The 24,923-nt window shown below is 34.3% G+C and overlaps 1 protein-coding gene across 4 annotated transcripts in view; it reads right to left on the minus strand.

Moving 5' to 3' along the window:
• Positions 1–24,923, minus strand: part of LanB1 (laminin subunit beta-1) — a 150,321-nt gene that overhangs the window by 48,909 nt on the left and 76,489 nt on the right. For 3 of the 4 annotated variants that reach the window (XM_069837170.1, XM_069837169.1, XM_069837168.1), the window contains exons 4-14: positions 22,718–22,954; positions 19,682–19,806; positions 17,563–17,693; positions 16,777–16,945; positions 13,321–13,449; positions 13,002–13,154; positions 11,670–11,901; positions 8,197–8,385; positions 6,877–7,056; positions 4,471–4,687; positions 1,859–1,967 (exon numbers count right to left, since the gene is read on the minus strand). In XM_069837170.1, coding sequence (XP_069693271.1) covers positions 1,859–1,967; positions 4,471–4,687; positions 6,877–7,056; positions 8,197–8,385; positions 11,670–11,901; positions 13,002–13,154; positions 13,321–13,449; positions 16,777–16,945; positions 17,563–17,693; positions 19,682–19,806; positions 22,718–22,954 — 1,871 coding nt within the window. The remainder of the gene's footprint in view (positions 1–1,858; positions 1,968–4,470; positions 4,688–6,876; positions 7,057–8,196; positions 8,386–11,669; positions 11,902–13,001; positions 13,155–13,320; positions 13,450–16,776; positions 16,946–17,562; positions 17,694–19,681; positions 19,807–22,717; positions 22,955–24,923) is intronic. The other variant, XM_069837171.1, reaches the window with a different exon arrangement.

Below are 24,923 nucleotides of genomic sequence, written 5' to 3' on the forward strand. Positions count from 1 at the left end.
AAAAACCCAACCAGGTAATCAGTCCAAGTGGGAATCGAACCCGCACCCGAACGCAACTCTGGATCAGCAGGCAAGCACCTTAGCTGACTGAGCTACACCAGTGGCTTTTTTCAATTAAATAGTATATTGAAATGTAGGGTGATGAAGAATCAAATTAAAGGAAAACATTTCAATGTTTATTTTGAAATAATACTGAAAACTGTATATGAAAAGAATAATTTGCTTACTACAGGATGCATTAGTAATTAAAAAAGTACAGAAAGTAACTGAATCATAAAATCTTTTCTTGGAGATAAAACACTCATGATCCTATAAAAACTACTTGAAACTGTACAAAATGAAAAAAATATCACACTCTGCACGACGAAAAATGAAATTTTGAAATAGTATTTTGAGAAAAGTGTATCGCCTATATACAATATAACGTTTTTGAGCCAAACCCTCAACTTTTCAGATCATAATAGTATCCCCAGTACCAAAACCACAATAACCAGTAATGAGACAATTCGAAAATGAATAAGTCAGTAAAAACAATGAGCAAGTCCCGTCTTTCATATATGATTTTACGAGAACTTATACTCTATAGGACAGCTATTACAGAGGTATTGTTCCTTAAGATGCGGGAATTCACAGTGTTATTCATGTATTTCACGAACTAAGTCATATTTATGTGAACTGTCATTAGATATGAGTAAGTTCTTACATGATCTAAAGTTGTTCTTATGATTGTGAAACTTTATATTTCGTCAGGATAACTTATCAGAAGTATCAGAAAATATCACAAGCGAAGAAATGTCATGGAAATACAGAAAGTTCAGCATTGAAATGTGGTTTTTAAACAAACCAATATTAAAGAGAATAGTCGTGGAATTGATATTTCGAAGTGAGACTCACTAATAATAAATTAAATTAAATTCCAGTAGTTTCTGTGTTTTTATAGTTGATCATTTAACGACGCTGTATCAACTAGTATGTTATTTAGCGTCGATTGAAATGATGATAGTGAGAGTTATTTGGCGAGATGAGACTGAGGATTCGCCACAGACTACCTGATATTATATATATTATTTTAATGTACCGAAGTATATATGATATTTCCATGCAGATATTCTGCGTCATTATACGATGAAAGAGTAATGGAACGGAGAAAAATTCTCTCCGGCGCCGGGATTTGAACCCGGGTTTTCAGCTCTACGTGCTGATGCTTTATCCACTAAGCCACACCGGATACCCACCCCGGCGTCGGACAGAATTGTCTCAGATTAAGTACCAACTCTTGGGTTCCCTCTAGTGGCCGCCCTCTGCACTACGTCATAGATGTCTAAGAATGTACTTCGGTACATTAAAATAATATATATGATATGCGTAAATCACTTCGTGATTTAAGACGGCGCTTATTCCGTCAGAACCCGGCCAACTAGTCACTCATAATGAGTGCACCTCAGCACATGTGTGGACTTCAGTCCTATGTTCATAGACATCTATGATGTAGTGCAGAGGGCGGCCACTAGAGGGACCCCAAGAGTTGGAACTTAATCTGAGACAATTCTGTCTGACGCCAGGGTGGGTATCTGGTGTGGCTTAGTGAATAAAGCATCAGCACGTAGAGCTGAAAACCGGGTTCAAATCCCGGCGCCGGAGAGAATTTTTCTCCGTTCCATTACTCTTTCATCATACCTGATATTAGTTTTATGGTTGAGAAAAACCTGAATAAAAACCCAACCAAGTAATCAGCCCAAGCAGTATTCGAACTGTATCTGTATGAATGAAACATCTAATTAATTAATTTCTCTCGTATATACACAAACAGACAAACAAGTGTACACACATGTATCAAATTATGTTTTAAGTATTTTACCTCACTGCCATTTGCCAATTCACCCTCATACACAAGATAATCCAGGAATCCTGTGAAGTAGCTTTGTTCTGGTTGGTCACACGTCCTTCCTGTCACATGAGGTCGACACCTGTACATTACATACAACTTTAATTAATATTAATAATATTTAATGAATAATAGTAAGTTAATGATTACTATTTGGCACGAATTCAGTACTAATGTATTAAATAAGGAAGCAGAAGTACTACCTCACTTATGTCTGTTCTCATGTTCTTTCCTATAAGAATCTAGTAACAAGATTATACAGTATTAAAAAAAACGGTGCCATGAAGGTGCCTACATGAGATGTGGTCCAAAAGAAACAAGTAGGTTACATTTTTGCTGTGACTAGTGGAATGTTACTGCAACACTTACAATTCTGTTGGTGTGGGTGTCCTTGAAGTAACATACATTACTCCGAACAGAAGGAAATATTACGGAAAAAAGGACAAAAAATAGAAACGAAAACATAGTATAAAAGAAAACTGGCGAAGAAAGGACGAATAAAAAGTACAAAGAATAAATAGTACGAATGGATAAAAGATTAAGGTGTCCTATTTACACAGCTTGAAGACATATGGGGACATGTAGGCAGAGCACCACGCTTTCAAGACTGTGGCACTAGAATGAGGCAGTTTGGTTGGCACCACCCTTTATACTGGAAAGTCCCAGTACTCAATTTGACAGAAGCTATTTGGGCCCTGAGGTAGTGGCGGTTCCTCGGGGGAGGGAAGGGAGGAACGTCCTCCTCACATTTTCTTCTTTTGAAGAAAATACCAAATAAAATATGTGCCTTGAAATTCGAGGAAGATTCCACAATTTTTAAGTTCACAGCTATAAGAAAAATTCCGTTGATCGAGTTTTAAACAACGCACACTCATGTGCTATAGAAAACTGTGAGAAAGATGCGAGATTGTCTGTGTGGAGGAAAGGCACTCCATTCCTCCTCTACTGCAGCTAACACACATAGACAACAGCGCACTAGCGGCCAGAGAAAGAAGCAGAGTTTTAAAGCAAGTAAATGAACGGCGAGGGAGGAAATCCTCCTCTGAATCAGTCATGGGCGGGAAATAGAAACCGACTGGTCGTGCAGCAAGCTCGCTACAGCTGCCACCTAACGATGTTGCATTCAACCGGACTATAACACATCTAGAAGGAGACACAACAAAAACCTTTTTAACGCAACACTATGAAAGACACCATGTAAACTTTTTTTAAAATTATAAATCAAAAATATTATTCATTGCACTTTATATAGGCTACTATTCATGGTTTGAAACTTTCGTGGATATTTGAAAGTTAAAGTCGGGTTTATGTAAAACAAAGAGGAAGTAGTTCTACGTAGTTGGCCCCTGAAATTCACTTCTATTCATTGTTTACTAGACAGGGCAACAGTCAAGTTGTCAGTTTTGTACAAATATATTTGAAACTGAAAGTAGGTACTCCAAACGACATCATTTTTAACATAAAAAATTAATCGGGCACCGGCAGCTTTGAACAATAATGATAGTATGACTTTACAAGAACTGACATTCTTCAAAAGCATGTGATACTGAACTTGTAAAATGTACATGTGGCAACACAGATACACAGATCACGTAGGTGGGTGCAGTGTTCTTGCTTTCCTCAGATTATTTCCCATTCCCATTTCCATTTCCGAAAAACGGTTCTGGTTACGAGTTAGTAGCTAGTCTCTTCCAACACGTGTGATGCTGTAGTGTGCTCGAAAAAATACTACGAGGTTGTGAATTTCCTTGTAATTGTTAATTTGCGCAATTATTCAACAATGAATGGAAGTGAAAACATAATATATTTTTGACAATTTAGGAAACTCAGTTTACAAGAACAGATTATTGCTATACAGAAGGGAAGGCCAACCCCAACACTACCTGGTCTTACATGTATGCATGTTGGCTAATTTGTAGCATGTTTCATTCAAGAAGGTGTCATTTCGTGCTGTTAACTTCTTTCCTCCTCTTAAGAAATATGCAGGAGCCGCCACTGCCCTGAGGTCGTTCTGAAAGTTTTGGTAACGAGAAAAGTCTCGCTATCACTCAGGATTAAACACAGGACCTTCCAGTCTGTAGCCACTTGTATCAACTGAACTACTTGATCACCATAAAGGCAGAAAGTACAAAAGGAAAGAGTATGAATGAATTTAAGTGAAAATGAGACAGGAGAAAAAGGAACGAGCAAAATGAACAATACAAGACAGAACGAAAGCAAGAAAGAAGCATACAAAAGAAAAATAGGATAGTGTATTAGAGAAAATAAGGACGAGGAAGAGCGAAATAACAGAGCAGAAGAGGAAAAGGACGAAAGAGTGACGAAAGAAAAATGGCCTTAGAAGCATGAATGGTAGAAGCATAAAAAAGAAGAAAAGGCGAAAAAGGTACCTATGAAAGAAAACACAAACGAAAAGAAGGGCGATGATGAAGATGCAAAAGAAACATATATAAATCATATGAAAATCATGCCTACTGTATAAATTTAGCACCATATATTCTTCAGGTGAAAATTTTCTTTTCACACATGAATTATAATCATTTCGAGTATTTTCAACTATGAAATACTTCTAACCACCATAATACCTGCATTGGCCTGTGATAACATCGCAGTTATTATCAAAGGAGCCCCCTTGGTCACAGTCGCAAGCTTTACAGCCATCACGATCATCAGATAGGCCCCAGTGTTCTTGCAGACATTGGTTGCAATCACGACCGGTAACATAGCGCTTACAAGTACATTCTCCTGTGTACACGTTGCAACCCTGGTTGTCAACAGTGCCTAATGTGTTGCAGGTACAAGCTGTAATAAATAAGCAAGTCATGAAACATCAGAGAGGTACTTATATTTTTGGTCAATATAAACTAAGGTCTCTCTAATACCAAAAATCAGTGTTTATCAAATTAAATACACCTGAACTTGTTACAAAATTCTTAAATACGACATTAAAAAAATTGCATTCAAAATCAAAATTAAGCAATAATCAGGATAATATGTATTTCTTACAGAACTGAAAATCTATATTAATGGAATGTCATTATATTACATTCAGCTGTAGAATTTACTTATTTTCAATTTAATTTTCTGCTGTTTCTATTTTATCTGTCCACTAAGTAATCATAACAATTTTAACTTCTATTTACTTTAGCATTATGAACTTCCACACCTTCCCAATAAGAAAACTACATATTCCTCGAGACTTTCATGATGCGAAATGTTTGGGTCTTTGTGCCATGTCACAGATGTGAAGATATCCAATGCTTTGCAACTACATATTGCCTCTATCATTAGGGAAAACAGAGAAAGGAGGGAATCTAAGTGTTAGACCCGTTACCAAAAGCTACTCTCCAAGACTGGACGTGAAGTGTAATATGAATAGAGTGATGAGAAAGAAAGTGGGGTTATCAGAAGAAGAGTTTCCACTGACTATCTTTCAGAGCCACTGAGGGCCATAAGAATTGTGGAGGAATAAGAAAAAAAAATAGTAAACAAAAATTAAAAAGAATATTACCAGGAAGCCATCAAGGACAAAAGATGAGTCAGATGACAATGCGAGATTATCTAGGTTGAATTGCATATGTGGAAAGTAACGTCAAATGGGATGAGATTGTGCCACCAGAACTTTTCCTACAATTTGTATTTGGTGACTTATTTCTGGTGCATAAGCAAAGATTCGAACATATACTTGGTGATACTAGTAAGGTTATCGACATCAGTTGACAACTTTGGAACTTCATTGTAGTATGTTGTAGGAAAAGTTCGACTGGCACAATCTCACCCCATTTGACGGTAAGCTAACAGTTAATGTGAGTTTCTGGAAAAAAAAAATGTGACAGGGCTGTCATTAATAGATTATGTTGAACTTGTTCACAAACGACCACAGTAATATTTTTCCCTAGCACAACAGCCCATGAAGGGCCAAGATCGACCAGCTGGCTGCTGGACTCATGTCCACATGCCTCAGCAGAGGTGAACGATCATCCAACCAGAACAGATGTATCATGTTGTTAGACAATGATCCCCCCAGTCCTTATAGATGGCTTCCGTAACTGGCCACAATGATATTAGACTTTTATATTTAACTCCCATCACTTATTCATCTCTCAAAAGGTCCCAATTTAATCCTCTACGACCCAGTATATTCACCCCACAGTGCGCTTGACGTCCAGTTATAGAAGAACAGCTCTTGGTAACAGATCCAAAAGATAGATTCCCTTTTCCTTGTCTTCCTTGATAATGGAGCTAATGTGTTCCAAAATGTTGGCTGTTTTTACTGCTACAACACTGCAAATACCAAAAAATCTTGCACCATAAATATTATAATTTTCTCCAATGGCAAGTATTTTCAATTATAACACAGAACTTAAACATATTCATTTAGTAAGCCTATATCAAATTTCTCGTCTATGATATTGTCCTCGTTATGCCATTATAGATGAATCTATGAAGCAATAGTTGAAATAAGAGAAAACTAAAATATCCCGCAAAAACATGTTCTAAACATTGTGTGCGAGTTTTAGAAATCCCAGTTAGATCCACAGACATTTAAATCCAAATTTGGCAGTACACTAAATACATTTACTTAATTTCAGGCTTCCCCTGCATATAGTTTGTATTATTTGTAATATAAATGTCAATTCTTAACATTATTTTTAAGCAAATTCACAAATAAAGAATATCTCGGAAAATTAGTTACTGTATTATTCTTGTCATGTAATTGCATGCAAATTGTCACAATAATGTGACACATTCAACTTCATTACGTTTATTTAAACAAAATATTAATTGTTAATACGTTTAATCTTAATATCTCCTGATTTACTGTCACAATTAAAAGTAATTAATAAGATTTACATGAAACAGTCAGATACAGTTTGCCTGAATTAAGAATGTTTAAATTCCAACAAAGTGAGGAAAAAGAACAATTAAAAATAAATCAATTCTGCAACATTATAAAGCTTTAAAATTCAATTACGCTACCCACTACTTACGTTCACAACCTTCTGGATTCTGCCCATCAAAATTCCAAAACCCATTTTTACACCTGTCACAACGGCGGCCATCAACATTTGCCTTACAGTGACAACGACCAGATTCCAAGTTATTCACTAAATCTGTACGGGAATCACATGTGCCATCATCTAGAGAACCACGGGGATCACAGTCACAAGCTGTAATAAGCAAATAAATTCATATGTACAAGTGCAGAAATTAGAGGAATAATATTAAGTCTTAAAATAATTTTTCAAACCTTATAGGAACCTTACTTTATAAAAACGAAAAATCTATTTTCAGTAACATTACTATGCACATTTCATTCTGGATGATGAAAGTTTGTATACTCACTACTATTCATTAACATTAACTTGAGAGTGTGGGAAGAAGAGGTAAAAAGAGTGGTGATTGAGATTCGAAACAAAATTTTCACTACTCTAATAAAACTGATATAAATGTGAGTGTCCGGAAAATCAAATCCATTACATTTCATGATAAACGCAAAATCTGTCTTATGTTTGTTGTTCATTACCAAACGAGGTCTGAACATTGGTATTCATAATTTGACATCTGTAATGTTAAAAAATTGAATGAAACAGGAATTATTAGCCATGTAATCATGAAATGTGGCTTGAGAGTGAGGATTAAATGCTTTACTTTTTGCAAGAGATGTTGAAACTGAGTTTTTCTTCAGTAAAGTTAGAACTGAAAAATATTCAAATTATCTGGACTGTCGAGAATAGTTAAATTTTATGTAAAAACACACAACCACCAATTATTAATTTATTATAAGACCTTATTTTTTCATACATAAAATACCTTGTAACACAATCTAAATAAACAAGTTTTCAAACGTAATTTCTCTTTTCCACGTTGTTTATGAAATTTACTGAAAGGTATATTAAAAATTAAATATATCACTTAAATTTTCACAACTGCATTTTATTAAAATAAAAGATTCTCACAATTTTCTTAAATCACGTTTTTAACATAAATTTTACCATAAGTTATTTACTGGCATCACTTTTTATAAATATTAAGAACCAAACATAGTGAGAAGGATTCCCATTACATGAAACAGCAATTTTTATGAAAAAGCACATATATAGTTATCACTGCTTTTCAAGAAAAAAGAATTCGAATTAGTGGTGACAGTGGTGATGATACAAAACATTTTTTTAAGTGAACCCAGTTCTTCCTAACTTTGAATATAGGCCTAATACTAACTATGTAATAATTCTATACTTATTACAACAATATAATGCTTTACTTAAAAGTATTGTACAGACATAAATATCGTAAATTGGTGAACATACGTTGACAAACATCTGGGTCTGATATATCTCTAAGAGGATCTTGGTAGTAGAATGGTTTGCACTGTTCACAATTCCTTCCCATCGTATTATGTTGACAACCATCACAAACACCGCCACTAACTTGACCTGTCAATTCATACACTGCTGCATCAAAATGACAACTTGTAGCGTGATTGTTACAGTTGCATTCTGAAAATGAAAAAAACAATTATACTGCAAGAACTTTCTTATTATACACAGCATACAGAAAAAAATATTAAAACAGATACATAAAATTTACTCTGTCACACGTTAAAAGTGTTAAAATTGTTTAAAAAGGTATTTACCTTCGACAGACGGCCCGTTTCGACGCTATTTGTCGTCGTCTTCAGTGTCTCTTGAACCACTGCTGATTTTGGCTCTGCGATGTGCAGTTGTCGATGGTAGGGGTGGGGGTGTGTTGTTCCTATGGTGGGGGTTGGCTGTCTGTATGCTATGACGTATTATGATGTCAAACAATGTGTGCGTATTGAACTGTAGTTGCGTATTAAGTATGTAATGTGGGTGTGCTATTGTGTTCTTATATATTTCGTATTGTTCTAGGATATTTAACTGTAAACTTTTTGGTGTGATGTGTAAAATTTCCATATCTGTTTCTATATTATTGTAGTCATGATTATTGTCGATAATGTGATCTGATTAATTTGATGTAATGTAAGGTTTGGTTATAGCTTTAATATGTTCGTTGTATCTTGTATGAAAGGATCTTCCTGCCTGTCCTATGTAAAAATGTGGGCAACTATTGCATTTTAATTTGTAAACTCCAGTTGAATTATATATATCTGAATGTTTAGTGTGGTTATTTAAGTATTTCTGTGTTGTATTATTTGTTTTGTATGCAATTAAATAACCACACTAAACATTCAGATATATATAATTCAACTGGAGTTTACAAATTAAAATGCAATAGTTGCCCACATTTTTACATAGGACAGACAGGAAGATCCTTTCATACAAGATACAACGAACATATCAAAGCTATAACCAAACCTTACATTACATCAAATTATGCAGATCACATTATCGACAATAATCATGACTACAATAATATAGAAACAGATATGGAAATTTTACACATCACACCAAAAAGTTTACAGTTAAATATCCTAGAACAATACGAAATATATAAGAACACGATAGCACACCCACATTACATACTTAATACGCAACTACAGTTCAATACGCACACATTGTTTGACATCATAATACGTCATAGCATACAGACAGCCAACCCCCACCATAGGAACAACACACCCCCACCCCTACCATCGACAACTGCACATCGCAGAGTCAAAATCAGCAGTGGTTCAAGAGACACTGAAGACAACGACAAATAGCGTCGAAACGGGCCGTCTGTCGAAGGTAAATACCTTTTTAAACAATTTTAACACTTTTAACGTGTGACAGAGTAAATTTTATGTTTTTAACAAAGTGTTAACGAGAACTTTAATCAATAAAACAGATATTCACGGAAATCTATGTTAATGAACTATGTTCATCTTATTAAGACCTACCTATTCTAACTGACAGGAAAGTGAAAAATGATATAGTAGGCATGTTTAAAACTGATGAAAATTTTCCAAACTGTAATTTCTGCTAGGTTTCGAACAAACGACAACAGCAAACAATGTAACTGTCGTTAGTTATTCATTGAATCTAAGCAGTCTTTGGGACCAAAAATGATGTGAACTATGACAATATATTGCTTCTATTAACCCTTAACTCGAAAGATCAGTCTTTGAGACTGCTAGGAACTTTTTTTTTTCTTTTTTTTTTTATATTTTCTAAACTGTTTAATACACGACGTTTGGCTCTTAGATATATATCACTTATTCTTTGTGGAAATTGGATGTGGAGTGGCTGGGTGTAGTTTAATGTTCTGTGCATTGTTATCGGCACTTTTGTTGAAGTCTGCACTTGTGGCATAGAAGTCTGTAAGTTTCTGAGAACAGTAAGTCGCATAACATAATATTTTCTGTTGTTAAAGTTTTTATATTTTTATAAAATAACGTGTTTATAGTAAATTAACTTTTCCATAGATATGGCAAGCTTACGTTCACAATGTGAAGACTCACTTTCCACCTCTGACCTAACCATCATTTGAGAATCAACCAGTGGGCGAATGAAGAAAATTAGGAATATGATGATCCATATGTATATGATTCCGATAATGATCCAGATTTTGTAATAAATCGCGAGGATATACCGAATGAAGAAAAGAAAAACTGCATATAAATATGTGAAATGCGTGAACGCAATTTGTTTTGTGTGTTGTTATAAAATTTGCAAGTCCTATTGCTGAAAGATTAAATGGTATACTTGATAACATTCTTTATGACAAGTGTGTTTCTCTGATATTCATATCTTAAATTCAGACAAATAATAATAATAATCAAATCTTAAGATAATACAGAGAAAAATGATAGTAGTACAATATGCTTTTCATATTCTATGTTTATCATTTTAATTTTTTTTACTAAATTAATCAATTCATTTTTCTAAAATTATATTGTGAGCCTATCTATTGTTACGTCTATAAAATATGTTAAATATATTACCAGAATATATTTCCATAGAAAAGCATGAACTAAATCTATGTTTAAAAGAATAGCAGTCTCAAAGACCGATCTTACCATCGACGTTAGTTATGCGAGTCTTTTGAATTAATGGATATCAGATTAGTATGGCATGCATCAACAAAGCTACAGAAAATTTTTCTATTAGCTTTCAAAATGATTTAAATGATGCATGCAACTCAAGCTCTGCACAGGTTGCGTTAAAATATCCGAATCCTTTTCTTAGTATCGAAAAATTAGTTTTGAATACGGAAAATGTATTTGTTAAACAATAATCAAGGATACTTGCAGGTCTTCAGACATACTGTAAATGATATGATCAAATGTGACATTTCTTTAATTACTGAGATTCTTTTGTATTTAATAAGCGACACAAGGTACAATGACATGCGACTTAACACACACGCAGTTTTAAGAGAAAAATTCAAAGATATATTTACAAGAAAGCGGTTATCAAACAATTATTAAGTGAAATAAATTTTATTGTATGATACACCTCTATTACAGTATGTGAGTCTGACATTGTGCGACATAGAATGTTCTTTCTCACAACGTAAATCATTATTTCGTGATAATAGGCACAGTTTTATAATGCACATTTGGAAGAAAATTTTTGTTATTCACTGAAAATCCAACCTATATTTGACATCTAAAGTACGTCTGCAATCAGTATCATCATCCATGTCACTGCTTGTTGACCATGCTCTATAATGCAATTATTTTCTCCAGTTCTTAGTACTTCTTTATTTTTAGCACATAAATAAAGATAATAAAGTTTTTAGTACGTAAAAATTCATTCCCTAAATAATATAACAATGAGAGATGAAAATGGTGGTAACATAAGTGAAAAATGCTTACTTTTACAGGCATTTGTTTGCTTGCCAATAGCAGGTTTCCAGGGAAGATCATTGTAGAAATCTTCACAATGCTCGCAGTTGAGACCTTTGGTATTATGTGTGCACTCACAACGTCCGTGTACCATGTCTGTTCTTGGTTCAACATTAGGAAGAGGTAAGCATCGAGAAGCATGTCCATAACAAGAGCATGACCCTCTCACTATCATGTCATAAATAGCATAATAATATTTCTCCTGTAACAAATGTAAGTTACAGTAACTTCAAAATTCCTCACACAATACATTTGTATGAAGTTAAACAAAAATTATATTTAAAATTACTTACTTACTTACAATTGGCTTTTAAGGAACCCGCAGGTTCATTGCCGCCCTCACATAAGCCTGCCATTGGTGCCTATCCTGTGCAAGATTAATCCAGTCTCTATCATCACATCCCACCTCCCTCAAATCCATTTTAATATTATCCTTCCATCTACGTCTCGGCCTTCCCAAAGGTCTTTTTCACTCCGGTCTGCCAACTTAAACCGGGAATGGAAACAGTAACGAGAACGAGAATGGAAATAATGTTAAAATAAATGTATTTAAATATGAGCATTCACAATTAACTATTATGAATGCTCACATTTAAATACACATATTTTAACATTATTTCCATTCTTGTTCTCGTTGTCGTTTCAGTTCCCGGTTTATTGTGAACCAGCCTTAACACTCTATATGCATTTCTTAATTCGCCCATATGTGCTACATGCCCTGCCCATCTCAAACGTCTGGATTTAATGTTTCTGTCAGGTGAAGAATACAATGCGTGCAGTTCTCCATTACACGTCCAATATAAAAAAGCTGTTGTTATGCTATACACATTCAAATAAAATTCCAATGCCATGAACAAAAACATAGGTGAAGCATTTCTTTTTTTAAAGTAAGCAAGTGCATGAACTGGTCAGATAATTAAGCTACATAGTTGTGCAATACCATTTACAAATGAATTGCCTATCAATATTTACTTGTATGCACTAAAATTAAATTTCACCATGGAGATTACGAAACAACAGAATTTACATGTTTATAAGTGACTTGTTAAGATTTACATACACTAAAAAAATTACCAGTATATATGTTTTGCTTTTAGTTCGTAATATTTACATATTAAGTCTATTTCAAAATTTCTGATTTTATACCTCACAATCTAGCTTCAAACAAGAGCAATATTAAACAATTTTAAGCAAATACTATGAATGAAAGTGGCACAAATTTGCATTATATGCACTGTCAAAAATATACTACATGCAAGAACTGTACACTATCGCATTTCCTTGTGAACCAATAATTGTTACCTGTATTTCTTCTCTATTGTCAAGCAAATCATCTCCAAGAGTGTGTAATTTTGTGAAATTTATCCTAAGGTTTGTCATCTTCAATAAATTTTGTACTTCTTGTGAATATGGATCATCAATCGGTAAATTGGGTGGCAATACTCGGAAAATGATCTGAAACAAACATCTCATCTCAATGTAAATGGCCAAGGTATGACTAAGAGTCACATCATTTACAGTAAGACCACATTTTAAGTGAGAGATCATTAAAGAATGAAAATATGAGTCTGAAAACTGTTATATAATATTACTGTACCGTATATATTTCTTAAAGACTTACCTCACCATCTGTTGAAGGTGCTACATTTGAATATCTTGATTCACATACAACATCAGTAAGTGTTCTTGGGTTATGTTTTGGTACATTAGGAAATGATTCATCACAATTATAAGCGAAATATCTATATACCTGAAAATTAAATGGAAAATTATCATAAATATTAACAACAGAATTTCTTGGCTTACAAATCGATAATATATTAAATTGGAAAAATCATATTAAAGAAATTACCACCAAACTAAATTCAGCATGATTAATTTTTCCAGAATATTATTCCAAAACTCATTATCGAGTGTATGTATGCAAAGTATATTGTTTTCAGGGTATTGATATTAATTGAAAGATCAAGGGGGTTTCTAATGGCTTCAAGAAATGGAAATTCTTGAAATATACGATATCTGTGATTTTGAAGCGAATCATGGGGAGTTCTGAAGTGGCTGCTTCAATTTTCTGCTTGAAATAACTATTAAAATTTCGTTGGTTTAAAACCTTCCTGCTCTGATTGGGCGTGTGACTGGATGCTCTAGATGTGCGAATGTTAGTCATTCAGGAGAAATGCAGTAGTATATGATTTGCAAAACAATGATTAGTAGAATTTCTATAATTATTATCGAATTTATGGGTAAACTCAACTCCAATACAGACCAAATTGGCTCAGAGTATGAAGGGAGGTTAAGGCTCTTAACTTTACAGCTAATCGGCATTAATGGAAGTAGGAATGTCAGTCCTATGTGCCCACGACATTCATACCCAACGAAATGCCCCTGGTATTCAATTCTGTTAGAGGCTGAATAAACTCCAGGACTCAGTGCAGCCAGAGATCAATGGACAAAATTCATGACCCTCATCGGGAATAGAACCCGCGACCTTCCAGCTTTACAGCATTACACCTTAACTGCGACGCACCCCTATTATCGAATTTAAGAGTATTAAATAATAATAATAATAATAATAATAATAATAATAATAATAATAATAATAATAATAATAATAATAATAAATTTAGCCCGTACACATCCCGTAAGGGCAAGGGCCTCCTGTTGTCACAGGGAATTGCTCATAAGTAGACTCCTAAGGTGAGCGAGTCCTTGGGAGCTTGGTCATATTACTGATATTTCTTCGTTTCACTGTTTCTGACTTCCCTCTTCGATCATTTCTACCATACTCATCTCCCACACTTCCTCATATCACTTCACATGAGTTACACTCACTGTCGTTGACTTTCTATCCTATCTGGTGCTTGCTGCTTCATGTTTGGTGCCAGCTGCCTCCATACTTCTCTGTCTCGTGCCACTCTCGACCATTACTTCCCGCTCTGGTTCTGAAGTAGTCCGCCCATCTGGTTTTTTGTCGTCCCACGTGCCGTCGTCCTTCTCTCGGGTCCCACATTGTGATGCGATTCGAACGTTTCTGGTAATCCATACGTGCTACGTGGCCACCCCATTTCCATTTTAGGTTTTCTGCCCTTTCTACCACATCGCGCATTTTTGTCCTTCTTCTTATTTCCTCGTTTCTGAGTCCGTCTCTTAGTGAAACATTTAGGATCTTCCTTTCCATTCTCCTTTGACAAACCTGTAGCTGTTTTTTCTGTTTTCCTGTCAAGGACCACGTTTGACAGCCATAGAGTAATGTTGGCATGACACATTTGTCTAGGATTTCAGCTTTCGTACTTGCTTTTTGCCGTTTGTCCATGAGTAGGAATTTGAGCGACCAAAATTTATTCCATGCCAGTCCTATTCTGCGTTTGATTTCATTCTCTGTGTTCTTGTTTAGGGAGATGCTTTGCCCGAGGTACACGTACTGCTACACATATTCAAGTGGTGATTGTTGAATTTGAATAGGGTCTTGTGTTCCATTGGTCATAACTTTTGTTTTTGTGGGATTCATTGTGAGTCCTACTGCGCTGCTTCCTTTGTCCACTTCAATGATCATTTCCTCTAGCATTTTTGCTGATCTTGCTATCAGAGTTATGTCATCTGCAAATCTGAGGTGTGTCAGTTTCCGCCCATCTATATTTAGTCCATGTGTGTGTTTCCATTTCAGTTTTCTAAATTGGTGTTCCAGCACGCTTGTAAATAGTTTTGGTGACAGAGGGTCTCCTTGCTTCACACCTCTTTTTATTTGGAACCATTCACCATCTCTTTCTGTTCTTACTTTTGCTGAGCTGGTTTTGTATATTTTCCCTAGCAATCTTATGTACTTGATTTTTTTTTTTTTTTTTACCTTGGGGATTAATTGAAGTGAATTTTTATGGCAGGCAGAGTAACTATCTCATGCCCCCATGTTTTAAATTGCTTCCAGTGCACTTCATTAGAACCAGGTACCCAGCTTCGAAGCCATTAGCCCTGTGAACTTACAGTATAATTATTTTCCCCTATTATCATAATACAGGTTTATTATCTAAGAAATTAGCAAGTTCTTTGTGATAGTAGAAGAGAAAGAGTGGGGGAATGGAAGTGGTCCGTGGTCGGTTTCTTTTAGGGCTCATCCCGACATTTGTCTTGTTACTCAAGGGAAACCATGGAAAAACCTTGAGCAGGATGAGGTGTCGTGCTGACGACAAGCCAATTGGCTACACAATGGGGTCATGAATATGTTGTGGTGGGAGGTTGTCATTTAATCATCATTTGAAGTACTTAAACATTAAAATACATATTAATTAGTTACAAAGAATTCAAAGCATCTATGCAGCCAATAACGTGATGACCCTGGAACAGAGAAATAACATTATTAGTGCATTAATTGACATGTATGTCTGAGGAGTTAAACATACATGTCAATTAATGCACTAATAATGTTATTTCTCTGTTCCAGGGTCATCACGTTATTGGCTGCATAGATGCTTTGAATTCTTTGTAACTAATTAATATGTACTTTAATGTTTTTTGATGGGGATGCCTTGTTGTTTTAAAGCCTGTAACACACTTCCATGCTCCACGGAGTCAAAGGCTTTGTTATAATCTATGAAAGCGATGTAGATTGGCTGTTGGAACTCCTGTATCTTTTCTGTTAGTTGACACAAAGTTTGGAGGTGGTCGATGGTGCTGTAACCGCTTGTTCTGTTGGTTGGTTGTCATCCAGTATTTTTTCTAACCTTTTACTTAGAATCTTCTTAAATAGTTTGTAGAGGTTTGAGGACAAGCTGATTGGTCGGTAGTTATTTATGTTGTCTCTGGTTCCTTTTTTGTGTAATAATATAATCAAGCTTCGCCCCCAATCTTCTGGTATTTCTTCCTTGGCGATGATCTTGTTGAATAGTTACCTAACAACAATTATAAGGAACGACAATAATCGAAGGCAACAGCGAAAGCTCCACTGAACTGCATTAGCCTATCGAGATATTTTGTTTCAGCACATATACATGCATAATAGCCTTTTAATTTTCTTGGAAGAAAGTAATAAAGTTTGTAAATAAGACTGCTGTGATTACTAAGTTGAATTTCAGATTTTACTTACCTGCCATGTTGAACCAAAATCATAAGATCTTTCAATTAACATTGCCGCTGGTCTGAATGTTTTGAACGTTATTATTAAATGTGTAAAATGAAATTCAGCTTCTAAATCTAATTGTATTGTTACATTTTCAACCCCATTTTGGGACTGCCACCAAGATCGTTGCCGATTCCTGTAAAAAAGATTTTATCTGTGTCTAAATTCTTATTAGAATAACATGGGCGAAATACACTTTGAAACTGATGAACAAATTAAGAAGTTTTCAACATAGTGCAAAAATCTTCTATTATGCTGAAAAGTAATAAAATTCAGATTTACAAGTCAATAAATTTAAATCACATTTCCTGCATTCAATGCCTTATTCCTAATAAATGAAATAATTTTCTCAGTCATCGTATCTTTCTCTCACACCATTGTCCATCTACTTAATAATAATAATAATAATAATAATAATAATAATAATAATAATAATAATAACAACAGCTACAATAATAATAATAATAATAATAATAATAATAATAATAATAATAATAATAATAATAATAATAACAGCTACAACAAGAATAATAATAATAATAATAATAATAATAATAATAATAATAATAATAATAATAATAATAATAATAATGTGGTTGTGGTGATGTAGGGGATTGTAGAGGGAGCAACAAATGCAATAACAAAGTGAATAGAGAAAATAAAAATTATAGGGAAGAGGGGTCAATAAACATAAAAAAAAAATTGGTCTATCACAATCAATTTCAAAATCTCTTACGTAAAATATTCACTTACCCATGAGAAAACCGATATACAATATTTTCTATACGATGGCTGAGACGTGGATTGTTTGAAGTTTGTGGCCGAGAATCACACCAAAAGCATTTTTTATGGTCCTCTAAATGTGATACAATACAATATCGTTCCTGCAAAAGAAAACTGTAATTTATAAAAGATAATAAAACTTTTATATACGGTAAGTCTTTATTCGCCACATAATGCTTGTATTTTAAAATTGTCTAAATCTAAATGGTTATTATTGTAATTCCCACAATTTATTCATAATTTAATTAACTCTCCACTTTCACGAAGATATTCGAAACTTACTTAAAACAGAAGGAAAACACAATAATACGCAGATGTGAAGGGTGACAGGATTTACATATCTGACAGGTTAACCATTTTAATTGTTCGTTATACCACCAAGAAGGGCAAGTAATGTGCTACTAAAAAAGTTATTTCGACAGACACATTTTCAGCATTCCTAATTCCGAAGTCATTTATCTGTGCATAGAAATTTCTCAAATTATCAGGCAGATTTTGTTCATGTGCAGTATCTACGAGCAATTTATTCAGAAATGAAGCACATGATGCAGGAGTGTTTAATAAAAATGTAATGGGTCTTTATTTGAAACAGAAACAAAATAATGATCCAGTTCAGATCAAAGGAAACGATTTTATTAGTTTTCTTATTTCATATAGTAAAATGTCAAATGAGAGGTGACATTAGTATTGATAAAAAAAATTCTAAGATAGGATGACCAGACATCCTATTTTATCAGGATTGCCCCTTTTTCAACCTCTTGTCTGGTGTTCCGAGAGAAATGTAAATGAGATGCTAAATGTCCCGTCTTTTAAAGATGTCCTTTTTTTTTTCTAATTTTCTTCTCAAAAAAAATTTTTTTATGTTTTCATAAATCTTACAATTTGTTCTAAAATTACATCGAGTATTGTAAAAATTATTGAGAGGTTGAATGAAACAATCAAAGTACCGGTACCAGTAATGAAAAATGAGATTAGTTTCAAGAACATTATCCAGATTATACAAATCTGGCTTTCAGGTAGTAGCTCCCTGTAAAGCAGGTTTGAATAATTTCAAGGAAAAATTGTTCTGGAGCCGGGTATCGATCCCGGGACCCTTTGCTTAGCGCGCGAACGCTGTACGTTAACAGAAAACCACAATTTAAGTCACACAAGTATTTGTGTGCACTCATAGTTGAATTCTGGTGTCTTGTCAGCTCATTTGAGTCGTGTGGATACAAAGGAGAAATTGTGACAGTGTCGTGTATAGTTCCTGGGGTAGCTCAGTCGGAAGAGTGTTAGCGCGCTAAGCGAAAATGGCTATAATACATTGCTGGCTGGCCATGTAGTGAATGCAAGTAAATAAGATGTCGAATCATGCCAGCTTGCAACGAGTGTCCTTTTTTTTTTTTTTAATCTGGTCACACTATTCTAAGAGGTATAAAATTATAGGCCTACTCAGAATTATTTCTACTTTCTAATGTAAATTTAGCCGGTTTTACTCTCTTTGCCATAATCAGGTAATGGACGGAGACTTACTTTTAAGAAGTACAGGAGAGTTGCAAAACCATTTATTATTTGTGAGTAGACTACTTAATCAAGGTTTTAAAGGTTTACAATGAAAAGCAAGGGGGTCTCATTGTATCACAGAGCATTTAGTTCGGCTTCCAACTGGGAACACACGTATCAGATAGGCTTGTGTGGCCAGCTTGTATATATATATTTTTTTCATTTCATAATAAGTACTAATCTGTGTTATAGGAGTTGTTCAAAGTGGTGCCTGTTTGTATTCACACATTCCTGATATCTTTTGAAGTAATTATTACTCATATGCAAAAGTTTTACATATTTCTGTAACACTTCCTATTTCTCTTCTCTTCTCTCTACCATTGACTATAGTGAGAGGGTTACTCCTGTGTACTCAATTTTTTAGAGTTTATTAGGGAAACATTTAAGGGTGTAGATGTCAAGTATCTACCACTGGAAGGAGAGCAGAGAGGGAGAAAACAACATACTGTTTTGTGAAACTTAATACTGTAGGAAGCATGCATTATCTACGCATTCACAACTTTATAAATTATAACATTTCACTGATACATGACTTGTTACTAACCTGCGAGTACAGGCCGCATGTGGAGGAGGCGGAGAGACGAGATTCTCGGCCAATGAGGAGGTTTCCTGTCGCTGGGTAACATGAACTCTGTTCGCACGGATGTGGCCTCTGTGGTGTGTAGCCACCTGCACGTATATAAAACAGTAATGAAGGCCAATGTGCATTAGCTAAATATGCACCTTCCACAAGCAAAGGTATAAACAATATTTTAATTACCAGTATCTTATAATATGTACAGAAGAAAATTTATTATGTTTAACAAATTACATAAATAAAAGCAATACAATATCCAGGTAATATCACAGTTAATCTCAAAATAAGATGGCTAGCGGCATATAGCCTACTTTAGGCCCACTTGTAGAAGGATAATAAATCTGTTAGTTCGTTTCTGTACAATCAGAGCAACCACAAGCACTGAAATTTTGCTGATTGGGTAATTTCTTTATGTTCAAAATTTTTCATAAACAATAACAGTTTCTTCACGCAATAGCAAATGATTTATTTAAAATACTTTATTATGAGAGTTAAAAAGAAGTTTGTTTATTTTAACAAGTTTTAACATTTCATCAGATTTGATACAGTGGTGCAAGTGTTAAAAGTGTTGTGAATCAAGAATGAATTAATAACACCATTTTCTGATATGGGTAACATTTACCTTTAAAATGAAAAATTTATTACACGAGTAAGAGACATAGTAAATGATAACAGTGCCTCTATGGATAGTAGCTATGGAAATTATTTTGTTAGAATTGGGAATAAGTCATTTCCTACTAAATTTCTTGCATTCCAGTTTCTCACAAAATTATTCTCGTGGAAGGAAAGCAACTGACCTTATGTAACAAAATAATGGCAACTATCAAGAAAGAAATTTCTAGGTTTTTTTTTTTTTTTTTGGGAGCAGGGAAATCAAACACGTTCATAATTCTTGCATTCCCACTTTCTTTCATTCAATTACTGACTTATTTCTGTGCACTATTAAATGAACTGCTAAAGCATCAGTCTTTTACTCCATAGACTTGTACATGTGAAACATTTATCATAATTGAATTTATTATTATTATTATTATTATTATTATTATTATTATTATTATCATTAGGCCTATTGTGAGTTAATTACGTTTCTAGCAGAAACGAATTTACGAGTTACTACTAAAAAAATAAACCTTTGTTTTACGTGTAACATACATTATGATGAATCTTGTTACATACCGGTAATTTAAGAACCACAGAAAAACACGACAAATATAATACATGAAACCCTTTACTTCATTTATGAAAAATATGAACACCTTATATAAGTATTTGTGATGGGGACATACATCCTAAAATACAGCAGTAACTGCTAGCATTTTTCAACAATCAAGCCTTCCCATCAAAAGACTATCAACTTGGAATGAGTAAAATTTAGTGGATATGTATACAAAGTTAAACAACGGTAATTCAACGGTATGACAATGTTAAATTAAAATACGTACATTTAACATTTAATTTCTACTTTTACAGTTACATCTAACATGTGATAACTTCCTATTTCTGATCACATAAAATTAGTTTACAGTTAAATGCCAAGCTATTCTTTTACATAACATAAAATACGTATTCCCCCTCCCTCCCATTTCAATCCTAACTGTAATGCACAATATTACTAGGTCTTCACTGTTATAAACTGCACTATATACATAGTGTCTCCAACCTTTAGGACCAAAATTATACAGATGATAGAGAACTCTAAATTGAGTACCGGTATTTTTACATAAGGAACCACTGGTCGGAAATGGATATTTCAGATTCCACGAGATCTTGAATATGTAGGCCTATGTGAGGGACGTTTCTGTAAGCTTCTTTAATTTTCATAAAAAAAAACAACTGCCTGGCGCTTCCAGGGTGATATTTGTTACTTGTTGTTGCTTACAGTGTATGCCTGACTGCTCTGAGCTCTAAGTTGTTGCTATGAGATATACATTCTTGCTAGGAGGTGTATGTTGTTTTGGAAATAAAACATTAAATATCTTGTTGTTTGCAAGGGAATGTGGTTCTAACACTGCACACTTCATATCCATGATCACCTGGGCAACAGATTCTTACCTGCCTGCCTCGTTGTGCAACAGACACCAGGGATATTTAAGAGAGTGGAGCAAAATGTCATGCATTGTTCTGGATGTATCAAGGCTGGTGATCACCAATTTGAACAGTTGCTATGAGATGTAAGCCTAAATTGTTTATGTGTGTAAAAAATTAAAGCATCTTGCAAAAATGTTCTGCAAACTTATTACTTTTTCAAGACCTTATAGCTCCTAAAATATCAATTTCCGACCACTGGTTCCATCTATAAAATCCTCAGTTTAGAGTCCTCTACCATCCGCATAATTTTGACCCTAAATGTTGGAGACATCCTGTATATTAGAAGTCACAAGCTACAACTATGTATAGTGAAACATAAACTGGCAACAAAAAAAAAGTTGAATTCTTGTATTACTGAATTCGTTTTCCTATTTGAACGCGAATATTTCCACTGTTACTAAAATTAAATATAATCATGTCAGAATTTAGATATTTATGTCAAATTCTGTTTTGTTTTAAAAATGTAATATCCCACGTATCAATATGCTCTATTTGGCAAATACACTAGTTTATTATTGAGTACAGTATCTAAAACAAATCATGAATTGTCTGTTAAAAGTAACACACACATGCATACCCATACACACAAACACACATATACATATATGTACTACAATACAAAGTAAAACAACAATCATTCCGAGTATAAGGAAAAAAATACATTATGCCACTGCAATGTTGAAAGAGAAGGGAAATTAGTGTTTGCAATCGCTTGGGCTCGTTACTCAGCAACCATCCACCATTTCAGTTAGCCCTACTGAGCAATTAGTAGTGTTATGGTACAACACGGCTGACACTCCACTGTAAGAAACAAGAAAATATGTTAAGAAGACTTCCACTTCTTGTGTATCGTCCACCATGTTACGCCACTCCCAAGCCATGTTAGAGATCTCATGTCGGTCCATTTCCAACTACCTCCATGAATCGAGCCGGGGCGTCTGTACCAATATGCAGCTTGACTCAATGGATGTACATCACTTTCTTTGATATCTGAGTCCAAGTCTGATTCTGACTCTGACTCTGTTTCTGTCTCAGCCTCCACCTCCATCGGCTGCATGTCACCTCTGACAACAGGAAACATGACATGTCTCCGACCCCCACTGCTCGTTCTTCCAGCCCAATGTAATACACCGTGCCTTTCCCCATCTCTGGCTGCAAAACAACATCCCTTTAACATTCTAAGGTGGTCTCCACAAACACGGCTGTTTGTGATAGGACCACAATTGTGAACAGTTTTACTTACCAAATATAAGCATTGTACACAAGACCAGACAAGAATTTTGATTTTTCATACAGATTTTCAACCCTTTAAATGCCACACAACAGCATGAGTAATTGTTTCACTGGCATATTTACAATTATACTTAGTAACAGCACTAAGTGCGTCTTACTGTCATAAGATTTAGGTCTAAGCATTCAACAAGTTTTCAAACTTTCAGACTAATACCACGTCAAAGATTATGTTTCTTCTTTTCATACAGCAATTTTACTTTCAATAGTAATGCCATATTTAATTTCAGATTTTGTTACCACTGATATAAAAGCACCCATGACTCCTTAATATATTAAAAAGTCTCCTGAGGGAATCTTAATTTAGCATTTAAAGGGTTAAATGATTTATTCTTTCTAAACAAAAGCATAACTACATCCAGCTTAATTATCAACACAATAGCTCATATATCAATGTAATATTTCATAATAGTACAAAATGAAAAGAACAGACACACAATTGTTCATCATGGTCATAGTCATCATGCGTCAGGGATGCTGAAAACTCAGTTCAGTTAAAAATTCTTGATATTGTTTTTTGCAGCATTACTATACTTTCTATATTACTTGATATAATGAGAAAGTCGTATACCGGTACCTGTTATGAAGAAGAGGTAAGATATTTAATGAACATATACCAACACATCAGTTGTACTATAAGTATTATTTGTGTTACCTACAATTGCTAAATTGGATATGGAGAAAGATTGCAGTTCGCGATTCATTTGAGAGAAGGCACTGATGGATTTGCAAAACAATCAAATCAATCTGTTAATTTCGACTGTTAACTTACTGCATAAGTTTCGAGCTATTCATGTGGCTAGGAAAACCCTTTTCAGAAGACTTACCCAGGGTACAACCAGTTTCACCGAAAATTGTCAGATTTTACTTGACAACTGTCAACTTAATGACCATCATTTTTCTGATGTTTTATTAAAACAAGAATGAGTTCAAACATCGATTAAAAATAGGCAACCTGTCAGTTTTCTCACTCCTTAGTTAGCTACATGGTTCATGTATAGGGCAATTCAGGTCATGCATCTTTCCAGAATCACAGGTTACGCTGCAGAACTGTTCTGATTGGTCTGTCATTCTAAGAATTTTCTACATAACAAACATACTTGTTTTGGTAGAAATACAAATATGAAAATAAACATGATCGAAAATACTAGAAAAAAAAACACATAAAAAAGATAACAGCATTTAATTTCAAGCTCGACAAGAATGCCTTGATGAATGTAATAAAATTGTAGAATACACTTGAAGATATATAGTTTAAAGTAAAGGTAAAAGTATCCTCTTAGATGCTATGAAAGCCACATTAGGGAGCATGGAGGTAAAGCTCCAAGCTTCCATAATCTCAGCACTGAAAGGAGGCACTCTCTTTATCTTTGAAATTAATGGGAAAATGTAATAAGTAATCCTTCGTACCTTTTAGTACATATAAATAATTTCCACACTTAACTCTTAAATAAATTTTGTTACACAAAACCAGCAATGTCAATTTATTGTCATAAATCTGTAGGTATATTTTTGCAGTAGGCATTGTTAGTATTGTGACTTAGGAACCTAGCCCTTCAAATAGAATTTCCATGCAAAATAGCAATAGTTGAAGTTTATGTGGGTTATATGGAGCATCATAGAACGTAAAATGTGGACATAACTTCAAGACTACATTACACCTCGATCAAACAATTCTCCTCAGTACCGTATTTTCTTTCCTATTGTATATAGGCTACTCTCAGGTAGAGAATATAAATGTTGATGAAATGAAAATAGGACCTTTGACAAATTATCATTAAACATTTGACATACTTCAACTGTGTTGACTATGGATGGTAAAACTGGCCAT

The sequence above is a fragment of the Periplaneta americana genome, chromosome 10 (genome assembly GCF_040183065.1).
Source record: "Periplaneta americana isolate PAMFEO1 chromosome 10, P.americana_PAMFEO1_priV1, whole genome shotgun sequence".
Lineage (NCBI taxonomy): Eukaryota > Metazoa > Arthropoda > Insecta > Blattodea > Blattidae > Periplaneta > Periplaneta americana.